The sequence below is a fragment of the Aulostomus chinensis genome, chromosome 9 (genome assembly GCF_037954235.1).
Source record: "Aulostomus chinensis isolate RoL2024-O1b breed Wild chromosome 9, RoL_Achi_v1.0, whole genome shotgun sequence".
Classification (NCBI taxonomy): Eukaryota; Metazoa; Chordata; class Actinopteri; order Syngnathiformes; family Aulostomidae; genus Aulostomus; species Aulostomus chinensis.
The window spans coordinates 5,691,455-5,718,384 of NC_141328.1; the positions used below are offsets into that span (position 1 = coordinate 5,691,455).

Sequence of the window (26,930 nt, forward strand, 5' to 3'; positions counted from 1 at the left end):
CCGGCCTGTCGTAATAAAGCCGACAGAGAATCACAATATTGCAAAGCTTGTGAGGGTGGGAAATTAAATCAACTGGGAGACTGAGAATCAAGCAAAGCCTCTTGGGGACAGCACACCTATGCAGTGCCTGCAAACTGATGCTGCTGCATTAATCTACCTGTCTACCAAACGCTCCACCTCCCCCTCACTTGTAAATATGACCCCAAGATACGTGAACGTCACTCTCAAGGAAGAAAAGGGAATCTTTAGCAATGATGTCTGCTACAAAAGAGCTGGACGCTAGCCAGTTAGGTAGCAAACGTACAAATGTAACCTTTGGCGGTGTTTCTAGAAAATTTATAAAAGTAAATAGAAAAGTCATTGAAGATTTAAAGAGTTTTGAAGGATGTCAAATTTTTAAGAGAAAATTGGGGCAAAATGCTCATTTTTTTGTTATCCTGCATGCTCTTGTCTTACTTATTTTAAATTGTTGCCTTCTTGTGTAAGTTTTTTTTTTTGTTGTCATTTCTAATATTTTGTCATTTCAGCTGCCTTTCAGGGAAAAGTCTCCTTTTGTGGCACAATATGGACTGAAGGTGTTTTTTGTTTTTTAGAAATTGACCAAAATGTTTACCAAGTTAAATTTGACATGAGCTACATTGATAGCGTCACTATTCTCTCACATGATATGGAGAGATCTTTTTGCCAAATAGCTTCTGATCTCCAAACTGTGTTTTCATTTCAAGTCAATGAATCCTGGAGACCAAGCAAGATTAGATTTGGACACAATTCCTATGCATGCTAATGCTCAGCTACATGTGTAAATAAGCAGCTGTTAATAAACTGGTCAGTGTCTTCAAAACTGTGATTTAGGTGCCCTCAAGTGGCCAAAATCTAACTTATTGAAGGATTTGGTGTATGACAATAAATTAAAAAAACAAGCCTTGATAATATTTGCACATCACATACTCCCCGTCCCCCCGTCCTTCTTCAGCAGCCTTTCTGGTGGCGAATCAAACGCAATCTGCTGATTGTGCTGTTAAACAGAGAAGAGCAGAGCTGCATCCCTCACCTTCTTTGCAAATTTACCATGAGGGCAAAACTAGATAAGTGATTCAGACAATAGCCACTTTACAACCTGTGTAAAATATGACCTAGTGTATAGTTTCATCAAGCTTAACGGAGATGAAAGTTCATGCACAATGCGTCACAGCGCAGAGATAAACTCAGACAGTGGATACGACGTTGACAATCTGGCACAAATTACACGCTTCCTGCCACCAGCAGTCTAGAGCAATTCCGGATAGGAAGCTGTGAGAAGTCATCGTCCACTCAAACACCTAAATCTAAACTATTTCACAAGGCTGCGGTTGTAATGCCTCCCCGAGTGGAACAAATGAGCAGGCTGGGTGACCAAAGATCACCTTTCAGCATTAGTTATTTTAAGGGGAAAATGACCCAACGGGGGAGCCAGCTTAGTGTTGGTGGTGGCTTTAATCTGTCACATTATCTAATAACTTCATAATTTTCAAGATGTTTTGAAGTGTAAGTAACTTTTATACAGTCGAGGCAGCCAAGCAACACTGGTTGCAGGTTAAAAAAAAAGAAGAAGAAGAAGAAAAAAGCTCACAAATGTAGGTAAAATATGAATGATCAAATTAGAAAACTGCCACCAAAAGTAATGTTGGAATGTTCTTTGTGTACTGTGTTTGTCCAGACCCACACACTGCATGTAGTGCAGACTTTAAATGGATTTGATAAAAGGTTTGAAGTGTTTTGGGTGCTTTTTGTTGTTCTTAACAGCATAAAGGACCTCAGATGACATTGGAAAACAACATCCGAAAAGTGTCTTTATCTTGTGCTGTCAAACAGAATTTCACCTTCGGGATATAAAGTGCCATCACTTCATGCACTCGACGTTTGTGCGAAATGTCACAATCAGAGTACGTATCCAAAAACATTATTAATGCAGTCAAAGTGACCTTGACTCAACTCCCTCTGTGTTACTGAGGCATCTTGTTCAGGAGAGCGGGATGGACGGGCAGCAGAAAAGGCATAAAAATAGGTAAGATGATCAATTACATTCATATATCCTTGCACAGGGCTTTAACAGTTTCTCATAAATTCAGTTCATGACTATAAAAAAAAATGTCTAATTTAACATTTCATGCTGAAAATGATAAACGCCTTATCCAAAATTATTCATAACTGTTGCTTAGAGCCCCTCAGCCAACTGGATATAAAATATCCCAGTAAAATTTCAAGAAATATTTTATGTGCTCTGTTTGCATGCAAAAAAACAACAAAAAAAACAAACAAACAATCAGATTTGTTTCATATTATTGCTGCAGGCGTTAAACGAAAAGCCACCTCAGATTCTATGTCTCCGGTTTAGAGTAAGGTAATACTAAACATTTGTGGCTGATGCTGGAGGAAACAGAACTCTTTAACCAGCTAAATGTGAATGGACCTGGTGAACAGTAAGCAAACACGTACACAGGTGTGGCCTCTATAAGTTAATGTGTTAATCACCGGGGAGCACGTAACTTTACGAGAACTGACATGGAAACAATCCATTTTTGAAAATGACCACAAACACTTCCTCTTCTTAGCCCCTTGATCTGTTTAAATCCCCAAAGATAAAGACTACAGAGCCACCCATGAAAGCAACTCTCCCAAGCAACAGGTGCAATATTGTTTTTTTTGTACTGGTGTTGCATGTCAAAAACCCTTTGAGGATATAGTTACTTCCAGACAGTGCGTGAGCCACAGGAAGGAACTCCTCTCACACGCGACAATTTGGAGGGGAAATTTGGAGTCCTTTAGGGCCGATCAGAAAAAGCTTCCCCGGGTCTCTCTTCACAAAGGGAGACCATCATTCAGCTCTGAGTTTGCAATCGGAGGGCGCTGATATAGGAAAGGCCTCGCCCCTGTTTAATGACCTGCAATGATTAGTTTACCTACATTATTTTGCAAACCTACACTTCCTTCCTGTCAAGACAGAGGCAAGGGATTTGGCTTCATCGTGAGCTGTCTAAAGGCCAGTGCCAATAATTAATGCTTTGCTTGTTTAAGGAAAGCAAATAATTGCTCTGTTACAGAATCTACCGTTAACTTGCTTTGTGAGATAATAAATGTTATTTTGGGAAACATCTGCTCTATGAGTCCACCAGTTGTCACCTGAAGGAGATGTTTGGTTTAGGAATAGAGTCGCTCCGTTTCTCCTAGGCGAAAATTTAGGATGGGTATTAGTGAATATGCAAGTCAGTGCACTAATCTGACACCTCGGAATTCTTAAAATGGGACCCTGCTACTTCACAGGTATTTCTGACTAAAACTGCGTCCAGAAAATAAATTCTCTCTCTGATTCTTCTCTCCACAACAGAAGCCTACACAGGAAGTTGTGATTCCACTGGCAACTGCTGTTCGGAGGAGGACTGAATTCTGCAAAATATCAGCAACAATGCACAATTTGACATCAGAAAATGCCACCAATAAAACATCATCATGTATCAGGGCTGTAGTTCAGAGGGGCAACTGCTGATAACAGACAGATATGTGATCTCATTCTTGGAACTTTATTCATTCGAGTACATACAGTTATATACTGTAGTTTCATAATATATTTTGTAACAGTGGTCGTAGATCAATACTCAGACTGGAGTGATGGGCACGTTCAGGAATCAGAATCAGTATCTGGTGGGAAATAAAAGCTACTGCAACAACTTTATCTAGTCTACATCCTCCTCATAGTGAATGTAGTCTATTGAGCTGACTGCATCTATTTGTAATTGCATAGCGGTACAAATAAATGTAGTGACCCCCCCCCCCCCACACACACACACACACACACACATATGCAGGATACCAAAGTTTGCATAAATAAGTTTTAAAAATTAAAATTTAAATAATAAAGTGCATATGCCACACTGCATTAGTGCTGTGGTCAAAGTTCAGTTGTGTGTTGTTGCATGAATTCATTTATTCATGATCTCTACTGCTGATTCTATACCGGGTCACGGGGGAGCTGCAGCATATTCCAGCTGGTACTGGGTGAGTGGGAGGCAAGTTTCACCCTGGACAATCCACCTGTCAATCACTGGCCTGACACAAAGAGAGACACAACCATTTACGTTCATACCTACAGGCAATTTAGTCTCCAATTAACCCAACCTGCACGGTTTTGCTCTGAATAACAAGGATGTTCTTGCACAGTCTCATGGCACATGTTGTATAGGTATTTATGAACAAGAGAAAAGAAAGGAAAGAACTGGAGGGAAATCTGATGATGTACATAACGTTTGATGTACAATTATTATGAGGAGTACATACAACACACAAATAACTGACCTGTTATTAACCCACCACGTGAGTTTAAGGTCATTGCTCTCAAATGAACATCACGAAGCGTTCTACTTCCCCCTGCTGAATAATCCGTTGCACTGCAGTCACCAACTGAACAAGAGTCACGAAGCTCCAGGTCCCCAAAACCACCGTCAACGTAGATCAGGTGTGGAAGCCCCCAGGTACGTACTGAGGTCTGAGATGCTTGATTTGATGATCTTGGCGGGGATGGTCGGCATTTTCAGGCGTTGATACGCAGCAAATCTATGACAGCCTCCAAAAGAGTAGTAATAATTCCCACCTTCTCTTCCTTTAATCCAGAGCACATCAATGGGAGGGACGACGTTGATGTCAGCCGTCTCCTGGAAGGAAGGATACGTTTATTCGGCAGTTCTGAAGCAGAAATTTATGACAGTATTTCAAAAGTGAAATAAAAACAACAACACCCGTGTGCATAGATCACTTTAAATCTTGACACCAAAAATGACTCTCCTCTCAAAGTTAATCTTTATTTAAACATAACACATTACAGACCATTACAAAGTGAACGAGCACCGAAATGTAGCTGCAAACATGCTCCTGCAAACATTACAGGAAGAAAAAGAGGCGGGACCTTTTACTCTCCAGTAGAAACATGGGGATAGAAAAACAAACAATAACAAGTAAAAGTCAGAACTGCACACAGCAAACTTGAAAGTACTAATCATGCAGAATAGTTCTGTTCGGACTTATATTTTTATTATCATTCATTAACGTATAGCCATTAAATACTGCAGCTATTAACGACAAAGCAAAAATACTTTAAATAAAATTGATAAACTTCATCTGTAAAAATGACTCCCATGTCACAGCTCTAAGCCCTCCCAGCAGAACCCAAACTACATTAGAAACTTTGGTTTATTAATGTATTTGTCTACAACTATACCTCCTTTGGGCACAACTAAACGGAGGCTGCTGTACAAACAGATAATAAAAGGCAATATAATAGTTGTAATAATGCAAAGTGTGTCTTCAAAAGACACATTTTAATTGCTAGCAAGTCAACCTTACCGTTATCTTCTTTCAATATAAGATTACAGTGAACTACTTAATCTTATGTAAGAGTTTAACAGAGATTCTAGGCAAAATGATTGTATTTTTGAATACTGAAACATGTCCCTTCAGTAAAGGCCATCAATGATTTATCAATAAGCGGTACATTTACTGCATTTAGGTTTGAATTTAAGGTGCTTGCTCATTGCAAATGATCACTTCTGTTTTAAATGAAAACAAACTTTTAAAAAAAACTACTTAAGTTAACACTCCAACAAAAGGAATGTTCTGAAGATCAGTTGAAAGTACAGATGTTTTTGTTAAAATACAGAGGTGAAAACTAAAAAGTTGTCAGGCAAAATTAATATCAATGTACAGTTACTTGGCAACTCTATTTAAGTACAGTGACAATATTTGTAGTATTTCTGCCGACTCCAGCCAACATAGACCCTCACAGACACAGTGAACAGCTAACTTCCGCTTTACTTTTTTCAAGGTGTTGCTGCTCGTCAGACTTGATTTCAGGTCACTGTGTTGATACTTGTGTGGTTAGCCCTGCCAGTGTTGTATACCAGAAGTTATCAAAAGTATTCAAACACGGATTCAACAGTCATACCTTTATAGTATCAACCAGGCTCTGGACTTTCTGCAGGTCCAGTACCGGCGGAATCGGCCTGATGATCACCTGCATCGGGATGTTATGAACCTCCTCGAGACTGCCGGAGTGAATCGATCTGTTGTTGCCGTTTTTAACGTCCCCCCCACTGGACTGAGAGGACATTTTCGACTGGTGTCTATGAGAGAAAACAAACTGTCTCACCCAAGTTTTAGTTTCGTGCCGAAGCCGAGACATTTGCCCTATCACACCAACTTCCGGGTTGAGCGGAGGATTTTAGTTTAGAGAAGTGCGTAGTGTTTTTGACGGAAGTTTTTCATTGGCTCATTTAGTTGTCAATCAAACAAGCGCTACGCCCTTTCCAGCTCGTTCAGCTTTCACTATCTCACACACACACGTCCCGGCTCTAATGGTGTAAATTAGTATGTAAGTAAATGTTATCTTTGTTTTGTTAACAACTCTCATATACTTTGAGAAGTCTTTGTTGTTAGAAAAACACGCTGTCTGGCCTGCAGCGCGACTGTAAATTATTATTATGACTGTCCAGTCTCGAGTGCTAATTAGCTTAATTGAGAAAGAAACTTAATGACATCCACTTTGATAATCGTTTTCATGTAAAATGCTAGACAACAAAGAATAAACAAGAATATTCCGTTCAAGCCTATATATCCTAAGATTTGTTGGCTGTCTTTTAGTTTGTTTTGTTTTTTTAAAAGAAGGAAAAGGTATAAGTGTTATAGTTTAGAACTATTATACTAAACAGTCAAGAAATTCCTCTGAGCGCTGCTGAATACATTTGATTTCTGATAATTACTTTGCTTAAATGATTAAACGTTAATAATCACGTACATGCTCACAAGTAATACGGCAGCATACTGTTCTCAGTCACTGTATGTTGAGAGGTCACTGCTTTTTTCATTATGATGACGATTAATAATAATAATAATATTGATAATAATAATATTTCACCTTTCACAGGAATAAAATTCACAAAGTGCTTCACAAAATAAAAGGCTTCAAATTTAAAGAAAAAAATTGTATGACAGCAAAAGCTAATAATAAAATTTGTAAAATATATTAAGAATACTAAATACTATTTATAAAATACCTTCAAATAAAATACAAAGAACAGGAGCGCATGCCCTCAAGGTAAGGTAGGCCAAGGAAGAACAAACCGCACAATAATCTCTCCACATCAGACACAATCTGCTGTAAACTGTTACATTTAGTCAGGTACGTGACCTCTAACCCCCTGTGGACCACACGAACCTCACTGCTGTTTGTGTCAAAATGTTTGCAAAATCAACCATTTTTGGATTAAAACCCAGAAGTAATGAAGGACTAACCTTCCTAACCCTCATTCTACAAACTTGGCTTTCATTCTAAAGTCGCATTCTGTAAATATTTAGTTAAACGACTTCAAGACAAATATATGAATAAAATGCCAAGGCATTTAACTGAAGAGTAGCATCACATGTTTTTCTGTTTTTCAATGCAAGCATATCTAGTGAGGAGAGGTGGTGATCCTGACGTTATCAGGAAGAAAAGAGAATCATTTTGGAATGTCGAAGTATTTGATGTTTTTCATTTATGCGCTTCAAATGTACATAACTTTATCCCACTTTGAGATGTTGCACTTGTTTTGGGGTCAAATCTTCCCCTGTAAGAAGTCACACCCCGTGATGGCCCTGAGATCTTTCCAGTTACATTTATTTGGGGTTTGAATGTAGTAGCTGTGTTTGTAATGTGACTCACAGATTTGGAGCGTCTGAAATCCTCCTTGTCTAATCATGTATGACAACAGTAGCCGCCATCCTTTAGAAGATTTCTAAAACATTCATTTCACAGCTAGGTTTGAAGCAGTTGCTAGAGAATTAGTGAACATCACGAAGGGGATAAAAAAAACAACAACAAAAAAAAAACAACATATGATTTTTGATCTGTCAAAGAGGGTCCAGGGTCTTGGGACCCCAAACTGAGTATTATGTTAACCGCATCTTAGGTTATACGCATATTTGTAGTATTTCATGGTGTGTACATGTATCACAAAACACAAACTTTACCCCCCTTTGTAAGATAACTTATGAATTTCATGGCCAGACTGTCTCATTAAAATTCACTCTTGCAATTAGTCATGTAGTTGAAAAGCGCCGCTACAAGCACAGAATCATTTGGCAACAATAGCTTTTAATGAGGTCAGTGTTTTGTATTGTAGACTGTTGCGTGATGTAGGCTTCTTCCTTCAAAGTGCTCAACTTAGTAATATTCTATTTTTGCAGGGATTTCAAAGAGACACCCGGGTTGCTGTGGTTACAAAAAGGACATCTGGGCTCGAAGCTTTGCACAGGTAAGTGGAGAGCTTCAAAGATCTGCGGCAGTGGAGCTGAAACACAACTATTGTTGTTTTTTCCAACCCACAGCTACAGCATCTTCTAATGAGACAATTAAAAATGATTTCTTGGACAGGAGAGGCAGGTCATTATATTGAATTATTACAAATACTTTGAACTACAGTGGTAGCCTCTTTTATGTTGATTAATTGGTCACATGGGAATCTGTTACAACATGAAGGAGCTCTATATATAGTATGTAATCATTAACAGTGATATCAGTACATTATATATATCCTTGTAGAATAAAACAGAACAAAATGCACCCTACTGTATAATGCTGGGGCAGTAATCGACTTTTTCGCTCCAAACATCTTTTAAATTGTTGTTTTATCCCCCCCGATAGCTTGGCTTTGAAACTTTTCTTATGTTTCTACTTTTTATCTTAAGGACCAATTTAGCCGACAACAATATAGTTTAAAAACACCAATTAGGGCGTAATACGCTGGCACGGGTCGTGCCACTGGATGGTGCTGCATGACGTAGTGTTTCTGTGAGAGTAACAACAGTATAGTAAATATGTCTGTGACACATCCTCATCTGGGCATTCACTGCTTCATGTCGCTGCTTTGCTGTCAGTCAGACACCGCTTCATCATACACCCAAACCCCCGCCCCCCTCCCTCCAAAAAAATAATTAAATAAAGAATCCTTGCATCACTTGAAGAGAAGAGGCCCCGTCAGTCAAATCATATACACATGTAAATCATTTCCAGTGCTGAGGTGTGTTTGGAGTCCCACTACACTCTGTGTGACCCTCTGCTGTCAAAGCAGGGAGGTTTTGTAGTTGCTAACATATCTCAATTACTTAGATTGAGTTAGTCACACAGGTACAGCAGCAGGTCATGGAAGAACAGTTCCCACATAATGATTTGCTGTTAATATTAGATTTCAGTCCCCGTGGGATTGTCACACTTAGAGCAGCTGGAGAAAATTACCTGCCAGCTTTCCGACAGGGAAGTGAGCTATATTTATTTATACCGTCTTTTTTCTTTTTTACATGCTGACATGCTTTTAAAGTGATAATTATTCTGACGCTGTTTTTTCACTCCTCAAACTACAGCTTTGTGATAGATGAATGTGTCTGAATTCATGACAAGGTTTAGCAACAGTGTTTGCAGCTGAATGTGAGACCGATTATTGTCTGATGGCTCTCGGCGCTTAAACCTAAACCTGTCTTTCTGTGCTTACTGCAGCCTCCTGGAACAGGATTTCAGTTGAATGATCTTTTCTTGACTTAAAATAAATTTGCCCTCCCAGCATCTTTAAAGAAAGAGAAAGTGGTCTGGGTGGAGGTTATTGAGATGTGGATTAAGCAGCTGCCTTTATTTTCATTTACTTACTTAGTCACTGTTCAGTCCTGAATATCCTCTGCTAAAACCTCAAGATTGTTGTTATTTTACCTCTGCAAACATTATAAAAACCTCACGTGTGTAGTTCCTTTGCTATCCTTGTTCCTGTGTTTGTTTTATACGAAGGGAAAGACAAGCTATTTAAGGCGTGCCCCCCTTGACTTTTGCCTGAGTGCTGATGACAAGTTGGATATCTTAGATGCATAAAAATGCGAGTTTGACATGACTTCAAAAAGCGAAGCATACGGATGAGGTGGACCCTCTGCCAACAGAGAGACGGGGAAACAGATGGGTTTTACACAAACAGCACAAACATCAAGAACGCTGAGTTAAAGAGCTTGGCAGTCTCACTTGATGAAACAGTGAGGAATGGAGGCGCTTTTAATGAGCATCTCTCCTGTGATGCAGAATGTGAAAAGACAAACTGTTAGCTCTTAAAGGGCCAGTCACAGCTGCTTGGCCTGGGCTGTTTTTTTTTCTACAGCCTCTTGTTATGAAGAGACTTTTTTTGCAGTTTGAATGGACATTGATTTTGACTTTCTTTTTTCTTTCTTTTTCTTTTTTTCTTTTTTTTTTTAAAGAAAATTAGCCAAGAGAAAAATTGCATCTCGTTTCAGTTACGCAGTTGAATGAATTTAACATCATCAGGAATATTAGTGTTTTGTTGTTTATGCTGACATTTGGTGTTCAGCCAACAGATGGCGTCACATGTACAGGAGGACGGGTCAGAGCAGCGGCCAGCACCGGTTCAAGGAGTGTTGAAAAAAGTAATGATAGGTTGTTGTTGTTTTTTTGTCAGATAGACAACATGTTGCTTGCTCTCTCATCTATCACAAACTTAATAAAGACACCAGTTGCAAGTTAAATACTTTGTTCGTCAGTGAATTTGAAATTATTGGCCAATCATTATTAAATTAATTCTTTGATATTTAATATTGAGTGACTGATTGGCTCAAATACTTGTCTAAAATGGATACAGCTGATTCTGAACACTCAAAATGGTTGAATTTATCAAATTAATCATTAAAAATCAAAAGATATTCAGGTCCATATTCTCATATTTTAGAAGCAGTCATTTTTTTAAGACAACCAAAATTACTAGCATTATCAAAATTAGTTAACCAAACATTATGTTAATTTTTTGCTCTCCTTTCACTGTAATCCTAAACAAAATTATGAGTTCACTCAAAATCTGAATTAAAAACAATGATGCTGCATCTAACAGTTTTATTATTATATAAGTAAATTAATTGGTTACTGATGAATTAATGAACGATACTCCTTAGGCACAGAACAAACAAAAGCTTCAGATGACTTCCTCAATCACTCTCAGTTCCTTCCTGTCATATTCTGATCCATGAGTCCAAAACTGAGCTGTAGCTTCAGTTTAATGTCAGATGTAACAGGAAAACAGCTGAACTACAGAACTGTTGACATCCATCCATCCATTTTCTTCCGCTTATCCTGTTAAGGGTTTGGGGGCAGCCTTCAGGCAAGATGCGGGGTTCACCCCGGACAGGTCACCAGTCTATCACATGTAGACAGACACTTTAAAGTATCCTAGTCCCCTCTGTGGGAGGAAGCCAGAGTACCCAGCAAGAACATGCAGACTCCACACAGAAAGACCCCGTGCCCACACCGGGGCTTGAACCCGGAACTTTCTTGCTGTGAGGCGACAGTGCTAACCACTGCACCACCTTGCCACCCTGAACAACTGTTGACATTTTTGTTGAAGATATTCTATGAACAACTTTGTACATTGTCAATATTGTCAGCTCTAATGTATTTCCTACTAAATGCCATGTATATGTCTGGTGATGTATCTGCTGTACGTAGATCTGTGCTCTGACCTTGTGCTAACCCTTCGCTCCATCAGAAAGCAGTTATTTTTTCTTTCAGACAGTCACTCAAAAGATGATGGTGTTCTCAGGTCAATATCTTTTGAAGTGTGAGTGAAGCACGCTCAATTTTGCAGGTTGTTTTCAATAATTTAGTTGATATGCTCTGAGAGTGTGTGGCGGTGGGAGGCGATGGTTGTATTTCAGTGATGTGTATGCAGGGCCACGGTCTCCCTACCTGCCCCCCGGTGCTGATCACTCATAGCTGCCGTTGTTACACATACAGCACACCCACAGGTGTTGTAATTGGATTCCACGGGTCCCCATTTTACAGTCCATTGCCATGTAATGAAATCAGTTATTTACTTTCATCATAAAATCTGATAAGGGACAACATCTGCCAGGGTAAAGTTTGAGCAAGCGCCGCATATGAATGTTGATGCAACTTGGTATCTGTGGCACAGCGAGCTGTTGCTGCCTGCACCCGAATCAACACTTGGTTGGAAACTCGTCATTTAACTCCTAGCAGAGGCAGCATTTGAAAACAGATGACAAAATGTATTTATTTAGCACAGAAGCATGCAACAGCAGCAGCGGCAATCACTGCTTTCCCACATTGAAGAGCGGAGTGTGCAGCTAAGTGTCTTGTTACCGAGTCGCCGCTCTGCTCTGCCTGCTGTCTCATTATACTGCTGCTGTGCTGCTGGAGGACACTGAAGGACACAAGCGATTGAATTCAGGTGTTGTATAGTCCCTGGAAACCAATCAAGAAAAGCCCCAGAATAATAATCCCTGTCTGCTGTCATGATTCATTTTTATTTTGTTCCATATTTTTCTCTGGCTTTTGAGTCACTCAGAAACAGTAGTTCCAGCATAAAATCAATGTTCCATTAAAATTTAATGACCAGGAAGGGCTTAATAGCAGAGGAACAGATGCCTCTGCTTTTGATAACGCCGACATCTCAGGAACTCTTTTTCAAAGCTATACTGGTGTTGTCAGGTCCTCTGACCATAGCCGTTTCTCCCGCTGTAGACAGCCGCTGAGGAAAAAAACAAAGAAAACTGGTATTTTTGTGCCTCATAGCAGTGAGATTTCAAGTTAGTAAATCAACAGTAAAGCTAGTATAAATCCATCAAACATTGACAGAGGAGGCTACAGCTGATGGCACATTACAGTCATAATTCTAATTACTCGCTGAGTTTATGTTGACTTCCGAACAGACGCACCAGATATATTATGTGGGAAATGATGTAAGAAAGTAAGCAGGGCCTGACTTATACAGGTGTTTTGGGGCCAATATTGGAGAGTTAGAAAATTCTAACATTAATATATTGGCCAAATTGTATTATCCGACATGTGTGACAAATAGATGTAATGGAGGCGAGGTGATCTACAGTTTAACAATAAACCTTGTCATCTAAAAGGATGGAAATCAGTGCACCGAACAGTATCGTCACGTCTAGTGCTGTGATAGATAGAGCTTGACTGATACTGAGGCTGATGTTGGTGATATCAGCAAATATTCTTTTTGCCTTCATCTCTCACGGGCTTATGACAAATATCCGTGATAAATGCAGGATATTTTACAAGTTAAAAATACACTTTATTGCTCAAAAGTGCACGAACATATTAAAATTAACTGGAAATATAATGTTTATGAATTACCCCAAGTCTCTTTTTCCTGAATTATGTTCCGTTTAAGAAAAACAAAAAATCATACATAGGCCAATGTTATCAGTCACATCAATATATCTGTCGGGCGATGAAGCGTGAGAACAGATTGGCCTGTCAACAAACATCTGGTGTGCCGGTTCTTGTTCTCTTAATATTAAATCCAAATGCTCTGTAACAAAACAAAATCAGTATTTTAAAAGAAACGAGTAGACTTGCAGGTTCCTTGTGCTATTGTTTTTATTAACGTTATCATTGCTATTGTTGTCATCATTATTAACTGTAGCAGAACAAGATAAATCAAAACACCCCTCAGCAATCATGGCTTAAGTTTCTTCATACTCAGCTAGAATAGAGAGAGAGAGAAAGAGAGAGAAAGAGGAAGAGAGAGTGAGAAAAAGTGGAAATCTTAATCAGTTTTTTTTTTTCTTTGAGGGCCATATGGAAGGTTTCAAGCAGCCAACCATATGTTGAAGGCTTTTGTCATGGAAATCATACTTTTTGGCACTTTTCATTGCGCAGCCAAGCCGGGCACATAAATAAAAGAAAAACAAGAACAGAAAAATCATACATAACATGATCAGATCTTTGAGAATACACAGAGTTTGAAGTGTTTGTTTGTAACTTACAACAGATAGCTTTTTAAATCAAGACACTCCCTGATTCACGTGGCCACCCAGACTGCAATTGGTACCTGTATTTGTCTTTTCTTTTTCTTTTTTTTAATAAAAAAAGACGACATGGATAGAAAAAGAGCAATTAAATGTCTACATGCATTGTCATATTATTGCTGTGATATATTTACAAATATATTTACAAAATCATCAAAGAGGAACAATGTTTCTCTACATCTAAATTTCCAAAGTTCAGGATTAAATTGTGCCTCTGTGATCGGTATTTTCTCCGAGGATGATCTGTAATACTGCCAGCTCTAGATGCACACTTGTTCGGCCTACGGTACATTCCCAATTGATGTTTGTAATGATCTCATTGCTTTTATCTTCCCTATTAAAATGCAGGTTTTAACATGCACTGTATTTTTTCTCTCACAGTAAAATATAAAACATAAAATAATCTGTTGGTAGTAATGATTTCTGCATGAGTTCAAGAATACAGCATCGTGCCCAATTGTGTGTTCTGTAAGTTAAGCAGGAGACAGGTGGTTTGGATGCTCTCACGCAGTGATTCAGCCGCAGCACTCAGATGACCTTCGACTGCACATGATGTTCAAAAAAGCGTGGATTGGAGCACACAAACAGAGCAGAAACTCCTATTTTCTCTCTCTTTTATTTTCTTTTTAGGGCGAGCTCAGCGTTACTGCAATCGTGTCATCCATTTGGAATATGCAAATAGCTGACAGTGCATTTGCCTGCTGGTGCTTGACCTTCCCCTTGGAGGTTGCTCACCGACTCAATTACGCTCCCTATCTGCAGTCTGTCTGCAAACACCTGTTATCCTCCCACACTCCGCCGCCCTCCGCCAATCCCACTTCAGCACATCTCATCCTCTGTGCGTCTGTTTAGAGGCAGTTGGGATGGGATGAGGACGGCTGGCAGGGAGGGGAGGGAGGCAAGGCAGGGACAAATGATGGGGGAGTTGGAAGTGCATTGCAGCGTGTCGCTTTATTACAACAATCTTAAAAACTTTCTCTTCCCAGACCGTTCACATCAAGAGCATTTCCATTAGTGCTGGTTAGAAATTCAAACAGTCATCCTAATGTTATCTCAGCTGGATTCTCTCCTTTGACACTTCAGAGATGCGCTAAGTTTTAAACGCAATCATTTGGGGGAAAGTTGAAATGACTCACTCTGTCAGCGATTATACGAGAATGATCATAAACCTGTTGTGTAATATGTCCTGCTAGTAAATAAGTCAAATCATACCAGTCCGTCAGCTGCCAGAAGAGTTTTTTTTTTTTTTTACCTGGTTGCTCTTTAAAACAATAATGATATAAAATAGCAGCCTTTTCCAGTTAAATTGCCAATTTTAGCAGTTTTGGACTCGCTGTATAAAGGATTTAGTGTTGCTTGTGCTCGCGGCACCGCTATCATTATTGCTTTTTTACCCTTGGTGTAACTAAATTACACCTACATTAGTTATCTCTAATTGCAGGGCGACGTCTACATGCACATCAAGGCTTGCCATTTCTGGGGATTAGTTATTGCCTGAGATTTTTTTTCTTTTATAAAAGGGGCCAAAAATCTTAAGTCATGAGAAGGCAGCGGACATTTGGAAACAGCAAGATGGAGAATATTTTAGTGTTTTATTTTCATTGTTTCTTTTTATTGCCCTAAATTGACTGAAAACAGGACAGCTGTGATTGCTATACATGTCAGTTGCTGTGTCAGTAAAGTTATTGCCACGAAAACAAAAGTAGCTCTGCATTCATAAGTTCAAAGACTTCTAGCACTGGTACTGTACGTTGTTCCTCTTTAAAAAACTAAGTCCCATGGACTCTCTACAGTTTTCATGCATATAAACATTTTCTTTGAAGATCAGCAGCATCTTACAAGGTCAATGGATGTTCATTTTTTAAAGTTATAAATAATAAATAAATACATAATAATTAACAAATAAGCAAGTCTTCAATAAATACACAAAAATAAGATAGATAAATAAATAAATAAATAGATAGATAGATAAATCGGTAGATAAATTAAGTATTTACATGATAATTAGATGGTATGCATCTAAACCATGGGTGGAGCTTTGAGCGATATATATATAAAACAGACAAACAGAATGATTTGACTTTGTAACTGAGGGTGTGTGAGTCCATACCTTCACCCTGAGGTAACACTGGCAGAGGGTCGAACCTCAAACACCGGGTGAAGATTGCTTGTTAAGACCGGACGATGCACCATAAAGGCAGCAGAGTTTATGCAAGCCACCAAAGTGGAGGAAGAACAACAAGAGTTTTCATTGCTATAGACGAGTAAACCGCACATGGCACTTATATAACGACAGATCATTTAGTCTGGCTCTCAGTGTTTTTGTCCAAGTGTATAAATCAGGGTGGGACTATACAAATTTGATCAGACGAAGTTTGTGACAACCTGTCAAACAGGCCTGCTAGACAACCTAGAACCAATGATCTTTTTTTGGAATACCCACAGTTACAAAGATGCTTTTGATCAACAAGGGATAATAAGCACAAAAAAATAAATTTAGAAAAATCAAATAGAAAAATAACATCCGTTGAATTTAAACATTGGTGTGGAAAAAGGGGGTTGTCTTTTTATCGTTTAAAATGATCTCCCTTTTTTGCAAATACTGTCATAGTTCACATTTTCATAAAAAGTTCATGTTGGCAGTTGCAAAAGAATTCAATTCTTAGCAAATAAAAAGCAGCATAAAAATACAAGAGGTCATTTTGTCTCTAAAAAACAAAAGAACACTGTTAGTCCTTTTTTATGTTTTTTTTCATTTTGTCATTACTATTTGCTATAAAATATCAGGAATCTAAATATTATTACTATTGATATCAATATCATTATAGTCATTGATAAAAATTCACATGCCAGGCCTCATATATAATTGTGTGTGTGTGTGTGTGTGTGTGCGTGTGTGTGTGCGTGCGTGCGTGCATGTATCTGTGTGTGCGTGTGTGTATGTGTGTGTGCGCTTGTGTGTTTACCCGTGCCCACATCCATGTGAGCACATGTCACTTAATTGTGTACAACTATCACCTACAGTTTCTATTTGGGGGAAGGTTGTTTGATTGTATGTTTCTGTGGACGATTAGCTACTGTGCAGGGGAAAAAATCCAGCATCTTCTGAAATTGTCTTTGCCATTATCAGAGTTTTTCTTCACATAATCTCAGTGAAAATATTGCTTTCTAAAAAAAAGGGAAGAAAAAAGGCATGGAGGGCAGAGTGAATAGGGTTATTGGTTGTGAACCTACAATAGGGGTTCAGAATTCTTCATCTTCCTCATGGTTAGTTTTCTGATCCAGAGTCGTCTTCGTCTGCAGAGCCCTTGAAGCAGGCTGACTCATAGTGCTTGTTCAGGTAGGACTTTAGAGCGAAGGTCTTATTGCAGCGCTTGCATCTGTAGTGCTTGAAGGCAGAGTGTGTTTGCATGTGGGCGCGGAGGTTTGAACGGTCAGCAAAGGCTTTGCCACAGTGGGCGCAGGCAAAGGGCTTTTCCCCCGTGTGTGAGCGCATGTGACCTTGAAGGAGCCACGGCCGGCTAAAGGCCTTGCTGCACACTTCGCATTTGTGCTTGAGGTCGTGGGTGAGGATGTGCATGGCCAGCGCTGGCATGGACACATATACTTTACCACAGGTGGGACACTTGCGGGCCATCTTGCTGTCCAAGCTCCGGTGCGTTTGTTTGTGTCTGCTGAGGTTGGAAGAAGTGGCGTACGTCTTGCCGCACTCGTTGCAGGTGTGGCGAGGTGTGCCTGCTCCCCTCTCCTGAGCTGCAGCGTTGGCACTGCTGCTTCTTGAGCCCCCTTCACGGCTTTCGCTGTCTCCCTTCCGCCTTGAACGCCCATCTGAGATGAAGAAGGCATCCATGGTGTAACCCTCGGCCAGGGCCTCCGATTCACCACTGTAGAAGCCGCTGGCTGTCATGCCAGACTGGGGGCTGTCGGGGTGCTTCAGGTCGGGGTCACAGTACTCCCCACCACTGCTCACCTGGGTGTACAAGGGGTCAGACACCGGCGAAGCCAGCTTGTGCTCCATCTTCTTCTCCCCCTCGTATACAGATGGCGTGATGTAATCCTGGATGTAGCCTGGGTTAAGAGACACACGCAAACAGAGTTGGCCAGCAGTTGTGATGGATAAGGACACAGTGACATGCTAGTGATTATATGATTATCATGTTGGATGATCGCCCTTCATGAGATAGTCAAAAAGCAGCACAGAGCTAATTGCAGATTTTTCAGCTCACATAGGTTGTGTTCTCAATCGTGCAGCGATGCAGGGAAATGTGATGAGCTCATTTTACAGCAAGGATGCTCATCAAGATGTGTCCCGTGCTAAGAGATAGGTGTTAAAACCCCTCCTTAATAAAGTCATTTCATTGATTACTCATTTTTTATTGTCTGTCAGTCTTGAAGCTGGAGCAAGGCATTTGTTTTGTTGAAATTTCCTTTCAATCATATACTAAAGAGCATCTCAGATTGTAGAATGCTATGCGTAAAAAAATATTGGAACACAGGATGAGACTAACTTGTGACTGTTCTTACATCCTGTTGGATTTCTTGCTTTTTCAACAAGCTGGTTTAAACATGATGCAGCAAAGCACAAAGCACCATAACTAATTTAAATGTCGCCGACAGTACAGAACATGATTTCAGAGAGATATATTTTTGTTGGCATCAAACAAGTCTCCCCTTTCCTTCCGACAGCCCAGTGCCAGAGGAGCTAAAAGGCTTGCTGGCAACTAAATGCATGCAAACATTACTCGGTACATTCTCATGCTGTGAATCTCATGAGCTCAATAAATTCTAAATGCATATTACCTCAAGGATAAACATACCTTTATTCTTTAGTTTGAACATTTGAGTGCAAATATGAGAAGTGGTGAAATTTCCTTGCTGCGTGTGCAATAGTGCATAACTGCAGAAAAATTCCTATGTGTGCAGCAAGCAGTAGAAATTGCGTATTGACTCATTTTAATGAAATTCAAAGTTTTGAACTGATCAATAGGCTATCATCTGTAAAATAGTGCAGCTGCGTGGAGAAATGGTGCAAGGAGCAGACCCAAGTATCTGCGTCACACAATAATAGTTTATTGAGCAGGGTTTTTCTTGAGGACCGTTAATATGAGACATCACAAGCATTGTTTGTGAAGAGGGTCACCTGTCTGCTGCAGCGAGCACGCTGAAGTGCCGTCAAGAAACAGGCCATTAAGAAAACACTTGAAGTACTCTCTTACTACAATGTCTCCATTCCCAAGAGTTTTCTGTTCACACACCCACTTTGTCAAAGACATGACCGTGACATTCGGGGACAGGGAAACACCAGGCCTGTGCACACATTATCATGCTACACTGCATGGGTTTGCTATTTTAAACAACCCAGATGGTGTTTGTCTGAGAGGCAGTTTCAGTCTCTTTAAAATGAGACACCAGAGGAAAAAATAGCTACGGTCTTTTTTTTCTTTTTTTTTTAATATCTTTTAAAAATGCTGGATTATTTGTAGGCATATCCACTTGTTTAACGGTCACAGTATAATTTGATGGAGCTCTGCACTACAAGGCCTTCATTTAAGATGAGATATTTTTCACAACAAAACATGCCACATCAGAGTGTAAACGGAGTGTTTACTATGTTTCAATTACCCAAGGTCAGCCACAGAGCTCATCATTTAGGACACACGCTGTATCAGCCTTTGCAGCTCATAGACTCATTGCTCTAATGCAAAGCAAGCATGTAATTAATGGACCCTCTCAGCCACCCCTCTTTGTTGTTCGACAGACACTCAAGTCAAATGTCTCCACAATGGAGGGAAAGAAAATCTCCTGGCACAGCAGAAGTGCTGATGTTACCGAGAATATCTTGCTTTTTGGACTCAGCGTGAAAAGGATTTTGGTCAAATGAAACACCTTTTGTCAGCACAAGTGTGGAAGCCTTTTCTTCTTTTGTTCCATTAAATATAACGTTTATTTTTCTTGGTGTTGAACAATAGATTCATGAACAGTGGAGATGAACAAGAATCAGAGTCTTTTATGACAGTTTAATAGCATGAAACCCAAATGACGTTGAACCGCAAGATAAGAAAATGTGCCTGGTAAAATCCTTTCAAAGATGCCTTTATTTCTTATAATCATTTAGCCAAGTTATTTTTCATTTAGTGAACCATTTGAGTTTACATTTTATCCTTTTTTAACACAAATCAATATATATATTTTTTAAACTCCACTTAATCTGATCGATGAAGCATTTGCTGACGCTTGCTGTTGACATGGTTGAATAACAGGTGGGCATCATCACAACGTGAGGCTGCGAGCTGTAAAGCCTCTCTTGCTGTGATGATATCCTAACAAATCATAACAAAGACACACATATGGCCCTCTAAACATGGCCACAAAATGGAAGCGGCGAGCTTAAAGCTGCCTGTGAAAGTGAAGGTCGCCTCTTGGTACCGACCGGAGCTTAGCGTGGCCGCTCCGTGTGTTGACCACAGTGCAGCTATGTGCCTTTCGTCATGTTTACTGTACAACCTCAGTCACGTGATCAACCTCGTTGCTGCCCCAAGCATTTTTGTCTCCTTTTTCTCCTTCCTTTTGCTAACCCTCCAGCCCAGCTCCCCACCTCCCTCCTGGCTCTACTGTACAGTGTGTTGATGTCTCTTGTGGCGGCGATAGGCCTGCATGGCTGAAACTCTAACCCCTGCTAGTTTTCAAATGCCCGGAAGGAAGAGAAAGATGTAGTGGAGCGATGGGGGTGGGGAGACTGTGCATGCTCCATTTGGAGGGGAAGAGGGGGGCAAGGGAGGATCGGACTGTGATGGGAAGTCAAGGACAATAACAGCTAAGGACAAATGTATCATCTGATACTCATCTCTCATGTTCATTAATTTTTTAGTCAACATGAGGACCAGTTAAAGTCAGCCTGAGTATTCAGCCACCACAGGGTTGTCGCAGTCATACAAATACGTAACTGGAGCTTTTCCTGATTAGACACACGTTTTGTTCCCTATTTACATAAGCTAATCCATGGCTGTGACCTGAATTGTGTCTGTCCTTCACTTGGAGTCAAAAAACAAAAGTCTGGGCGCACGGTGGGGGTGGGGTACCTCTGGAGAGGATTATTTGGGATATTGATGCTAGCTGCATGTAACATCTTGCATCAATTTACACACTACAAGTATGTTATTGGCTGGAGCAGAATATCTCACCCGACACAAAAACAAAAGAGGGCACCATCTGTGCTAAGTGTGGAAATGTCAGGCATGCTGATCCCAGCAGCGGAGCTGTCTACAGGCAGGAGTGCTCGCACATCTTTGACTATGGCTGGAGCGGGGCAGACTGGAGGCATGTTAACTCACCATTCTCACTCAGACGAACCCCAAGGCTGGTCACCGAGTCTGTGATGGAGCGTGCAAAAGTGAACGAGTCGTCCAGGTGGTGATGATGATTGGAAGTGGCCACATTGGACGAAGAGAAATCATCAAGCTTGATCTTCTTCACCAAAAATGAGCGGGGCATGTTTCAATGGATAAAAACACAGAGCTGCAAAAAACGCATGAGCAAAAATAAAAACCCTCTGAGAAAGCACACGAGCAGACCTGGCTTGACGGTAATCCTTGCGGTCAATGTGAAGACAACGGCCAAAAAACATAAGATAAGAAAAAAAAATGGAAACCAGTGGAGAACAAGGTTGACGGCAAAGCTGTGTGATACTCTCTGGCTCCCCCAGCTTCCCCCAGAAAAATAAAAAATAAATAAATAAAAGCAATCCTGTTCAGCACTGGATAGCTCCTATGATGCAGCAGGCTTAAAGGACCAGTGAGGAAGAGAAGAGATGGAGACAGACAGAGAGGAGGGAGAGAGAGAGAGAGACTGTCAGACTAGCTGAGATCAGCAATCACGCCAGCCTTTATATGGGGCACAGGCAGTGGAAGATCAGGTGGTGCTGCGAAATGGAGCTGCTTAGCTTTAATCCATCAAATGTCCCCAGGGACACACATCAAATTACTACTGAACCGTCTGTGCATTCGCACACAGACAGAGGAGAAAGAACACAGCCAGACCCCCACTGCCCCTACTGCTGCTCCCCCTTCTCTTCCCCTCCCCTGCCTCTTTCACCCCGCTTATGCTCCATGCTCGGAGGAGGAGTAAAAGAGGAGGGCAGACAATGGAGATGTGGATGAGAGCACACTCAGTGTCCTGTCCCCCATTGTTTTCAGATGAAGTGGCACAGTTTATGTTTGCCTTGTACAGGCACTGCCTCCCTCATGTCATCTCTGTTACCTCAAACAGCCTCAGTTCTTCCCGTCCTTTCCACTGTACTCAAACGCTGTATAGTACAGGAGAGGTTATCTGAGCTCTGCTGGACCTTTTTTTTAAAGCTGCACTGGATTCCTGTACTGTTGACGGGTAGGCTTCAGGGAAGTATTAACGCTGCACAGCTCAGCTTGTTCCTCTCCCTCCCCTTTGCGGCTGCACAGATGTGTGTCCTGCCATGCGTGGCAGGGAATTATCTGATTAATTAATTACATCTTTTTTGATTAGGGTGAAATCTAGAATTAGATCCGTGCTCGCTAATTTGGCCAGACTTCTCAGAGTTGGTTTGTATTTGTGCGCATTCATTAGCTCACTGTACAAATTATATACTACATTATACATGGAATATTTCATTAGAGCGTTTGTTGTCGGCCTGTTAGAGCAAATGAAAGTGAAAGATTAATCTAGAATAAATCTTTATCACAAAGTTTTTAAGTAAAACAAATGATGCACCTGTTTGATTCACCATCAACAGGAAACACTTGTGCCATCATTTGTTAGATTATAAATGTGTTACAGCATTAAATCAACCAAATTATTGACGATTAAAGGGTAACTGCTGCTTCTATTTCTATGACCTGACATGCAATACTTTAGGATTATGTGTCGATGTGTTCTGTTTCATATTTTCTAATCTGTGTTTAATGTCATTGTGTATCAATAGCGATGGCCATCACATCTGGAAAAAGACTATCATTGATAAGACAGGAGGTTTGATTATAATATTGGAGAAGGAAGATTAGTTTTTAATGGCTACGTTTGATTTTGATCTAGCTATTTTCTTTTTTATTATACATAATTTGTCACCTCTAATCTATCAATTTTTAGTCTTAAAACCTCAGAAAATAGGGAAAAATACGAATGTCTATAAAATTCGAGTGGAACCCAAGGTGACATGTATGAATTGCCTCTTTTTGCATTCTAAGATTTCAATCATCACATTTGAGAAGCTGCAGCCTTTGAATGTTTCGTATTATTCGGTATAATTTTCGAAAATGAAAATCAATAACCAGAATTGTTGGTTAATCATTTTTTTTCTGATGAACCCTTTGATTTATTGCCATAGCATTTTTTTTGTATTCTCTCTATGGTTTCCATTTCACTATGGAAAATATATAATGTTTTCATAAATAAAGTGTAGAAAGTGCTGTTAGATTTCGGAAACAGTTGCATTTTGTACACGTCTGGCAATATTTATGTTGTGACGAAAATGTAATCTTTTGATTGAGGTTGTGCATTTTATTTATTTATTTATTTTTTTAAAAAGCACAATGTATGTTAGTCAGCATTCAGTCAAATTCAGATGCATCCTAGTTAGCCAACAGACTAATTTTCATTTCGCTTTGCCTTGCATTTGCCTGATGCATTTTCACGTTTCTCCTGAAATTGCGCTTGAATGTGCTTAAAGGTGCTACCGATTTAGCTGGTCGTTTCAGAGTGTCCTCTCTAAATCATCCCTGCTACTAACGGTGACCCTGCAGCTGGGACGAGGCAGGACTCAAGAGGGGAAGGTGACAAATCGGCGTGGTCAGGATTTATCACACGTGTGTGATTGTACATTACAGGACAAGTTCACATTGCTGTCACCCAGTCGAGCTCATAGTGCAGAGGCAAGGACAGGAAAGGTCAGCGGAAGAATGATTGTCTGAAATAATAACCTGTTGTGAAGGGTTTTGCTTTACAGAGAAATATCTTTTTTCTAAAAAAAAAAACAAAAAAACAACATACAGTGTGAGTGTGAGTCATCTGGTGTAGAAATGTGATTCACAGAGTGTTCATTCCAACAGTTAAAATAATTTCAGGGTTATATTTACTGTTCAGGCTCTTCACTGTCGTCAGCGTCTCGGTTGATGTGTTTGAGTTGTGGTTGCACAGACTTCCTTACGTGAAAAACATTTGTTGCCACTGAAATACTCCTCAGACTTGCTTCCAACCAGCGGAGGGGGGGGAGGGTTAAATGAATGATGAACTTTGCTTGACTCATATTGAGCTTTTTCAGTAGCTTCTCAAACCTTTTGGTCAGTTTCTCTTTAAACTGTGGCTCACCTCTCATTATTCTGCTCTTTGCAGTGCACTGCTGTGGGTCATGACCACTTAAACAACACACACTCGATATTGCTTTAAGTTTAGGGTTCTTAGCAGGCCCAAAACTCAGTTAAGACTGCATCTAGTTATTCTGTTCAAGAGATCATTTGTAATCGTCGTCGTCTTCCACTTATTCCTTATTAGTAAGGGTCGCGGGGGGGCTGGAGCCTATCTTACAATCTACGGGTGAGAGGCAGGGTTCACCCTGGACAGGTCGCCAGTCCATCGCAGGGCCAACATACAGAGACAAACAACCATTCACACTCACCTTCACACCTACGGTCAATTTTGAGTATCAATCAGCCTAGTCCCCAAATTGCATGTCTTTGGACGGTGGGAGGAAGCCGGAGTACCCACACAGACATGGGGAGAACATGCAAACTCCACACAGAAAGATCCCGTGCCCGAGCCGGGACTCGAACCCGGAACCTTCTTGCTGTGAGGCCACAGTGCTGACCACTGTACCACCGTGCAGCCCTCATTTGTAATCATTAAAAATAAATACCCATTACATTTTGCCAAAGCCAAGGTAATGCTTTCAATTTCTGTTTTGTTCAAAAGAGTAAAAAAACTATTAAAAATTCCAATATTCACCTTATAGAGACACGACAATATCATGTTTTCCTTGCTGATAACGATTTTGATACCTGAGCTTGGTTTCAGTTTCTTGAAATACGTGTATATAGACAATATGTATTTTGATGCAGCATAACCCTGTATGGATGTGATATGACGTCATTGTCAGTTGACCTGGCTCAGGTTCATAAAACCTGAACAAATACATCCAAAAAATTAAACTTTGTTTTATCATCTACTTTGTCGGTTGCTCTCCGAGCTTCAGCCCATGCGGATACATGCTCACATCAACGATTTACTGGTGTGCTTTAACATGTAAAATATAGCCCCATTGCTGACATTCTGTTAGCTCTGAACAACTAATGTTACATACTGGAAATCAATTTTTCACTGCTCTAAAAGAGTAGTTGTCAGTGGAGGCTCAGCACAACTGCCTGTGTAGGCTTAGGCCACTGTTTTATAGCGGTGAAGAAGAATTGATTTCCTGTGTGTAATATTAGTCAGAGATACCTGAGCTAACTGGGAAGTAGCAGGGTCTGATTTCAGGGCAAGTAAATACTGTGGTATCAGTTCAGCGCTCAGGCTTACATACTCAGTGATAGCGAACCAGAATCAGAGGCATTTCCGGCGCTGCTACCAGACTTAGAAGAGCTCTTCTTCAGCCTACATGTGACAAAGAAAGCAGAGAAATCTCCATGTTTGGGTAGATGCCAGTCGACATTTATCCACAATTTTGCTTATGAACTGACCAAAACAGTTAACTTGCCAATTGCATTTCAGTATATGTATGATTTGGTCAATAGCAATTCAGACAAAATATAATTGTATATGGTCAATATTACTGATTCCAACCAAATTATGGTTTAGAATTATTACGTGTGAAAGATTTCCAGCCCTATTATGGTTATGATATAATTGGCAACATAATTACTGCATCGCTTCATCAACGACTGGACTCATTGTTAAAGTACAACAAAGTAGCAACAGGTTGGAGTTGAATGATGAAACAAAAGCAAATATCCCAGCAGTAATCTTTTGTTCTGAAAATGGTCTGAAAATATTATGTGCCATGGTCTGGTAATGTTTTCAGTGAGAAATTCTTAATTTGTTCCCGGAGTGTTCCTAGGATTGTTCTCAAATTGTTGGATAAGGCAACAGATGATACGTCAGATATTCCCATTGGTCAATATCCCAAATATGTAACTGTTTGATTAAAACGTGTTCTTTGACATCATTAGAACTTATAGCCAGTGCTGTTGGAACGTTCCCTGCAAGCTGGGGTACTGAGATTGAAACATCTCTCAGGTTACGCGCATCCAGCAGCAGGCAACACATTACCAATTGTTCCCACATCCACCTCCTCATTCAGACCGGTGCTCCGGTCCACTTATGGCCTCCAGACTCCCTCTGACATGTGGTCACTGCCTCAGGACGTTACCATAGCAACTGTCCCCCTCAGGCTGGAGGAATGGTCTTCCGCGGTGCTGGCGCGGGGGTTCAGCTCTGGTCAGATGGGGGTGAAGCTGTGATACAATCAGCCTCATTAACATCCTGTATGGCCCTCCAGGGTCGGGAGACGACCTGGCCGGCCGAATTAATGAAGTCAATGTACTTGATTTGTTCCTTCATACTGTTCTGCCACTGATAATTATCTATTTACAGCATCATGCCTGTTTAATCATTTAACTCCCGGCACCTGGCACATTATGACAAAAAAGAATACCTAAACAGAATATGTAACTTTCAGTGGGTTTGTGATGCATTAAACAAAACTAGAGTGTCATGCTTGGCACTGCTTATATAAAGTCACTCTGAGCTTGGTGAGCTAGGTGAAGAGAAGCTAAGAGTCCATTAGGCATAGCCATGTATAATTCACCTCACTCTTGCTTACTGGGTCACTCCAATGAGGTTTTTTGAAGCAGATGGGAAACCGTTGGAGGGACAGGAGCTTTTGGTTTTTGAAATAGGATGCAACAAGTATTTATCGCATTTGAATATTCTTTATTCAGAGGCATTTTGTGGACGCCATCATGCATGCTTTCATATTTTTTAATACTTTTTTTTTTTTTTTTACATACAGACTCAGC

At 40.3% G+C, this 26,930-nt stretch overlaps 2 protein-coding genes and 1 long non-coding RNA gene across 4 annotated transcripts in view; 1 reads left to right on the forward strand and 2 right to left on the reverse strand.

Moving 5' to 3' along the window:
• Positions 1 to 323: 323 nt before the first annotated feature.
• srxn1 (sulfiredoxin 1 homolog (S. cerevisiae)) lies at positions 324 to 6,247 on the reverse strand. Of its 2 annotated transcripts, XR_015117856.1 has the most exons (3): positions 5,972 to 6,247; positions 4,330 to 4,685; positions 324 to 4,083 (listed from the first exon to the last, which is right to left on the reverse strand). XR_015117856.1 is itself a non-coding variant. In XM_086213324.1 (2 exons), exons 1-2 carry the CDS (start codon positions 6,206 to 6,208, stop codon positions 4,476 to 4,478), a joined length of 447 nt encoding a protein of 148 aa, XP_086069450.1. In that variant the 5' UTR covers positions 6,209 to 6,247; the 3' UTR covers positions 329 to 4,475. The 2 variants fall into 2 exon arrangements, 1 of the variants encoding a protein (XP_086069450.1); XM_086213324.1 differs by having other exon boundaries at positions 329 to 4,685.
• The window catches only part of LOC147255542 (uncharacterized), a 53,316-nt gene continuing 32,602 nt past the window's right edge, over positions 6,217 to 26,930 (forward strand). Inside the window, exons 1-2 of the long non-coding RNA XR_015117857.1 lie at positions 6,217 to 6,397; positions 8,251 to 8,318. This is a non-coding gene — a long non-coding RNA (uncharacterized LOC147255542). The remainder of the gene's footprint in view (positions 6,398 to 8,250; positions 8,319 to 26,930) is intronic.
• Positions 13,451 to 21,751, reverse strand: scrt2 (scratch family zinc finger 2). Its single transcript, XM_086213321.1, has 2 exons — positions 21,225 to 21,751; positions 13,451 to 17,961 (listed from the first exon to the last, which is right to left on the reverse strand). Exons 1-2 carry the CDS (start codon positions 21,382 to 21,384, stop codon positions 17,162 to 17,164), a joined length of 960 nt encoding a protein of 319 aa, XP_086069447.1. The 5' UTR covers positions 21,385 to 21,751; the 3' UTR covers positions 13,451 to 17,161.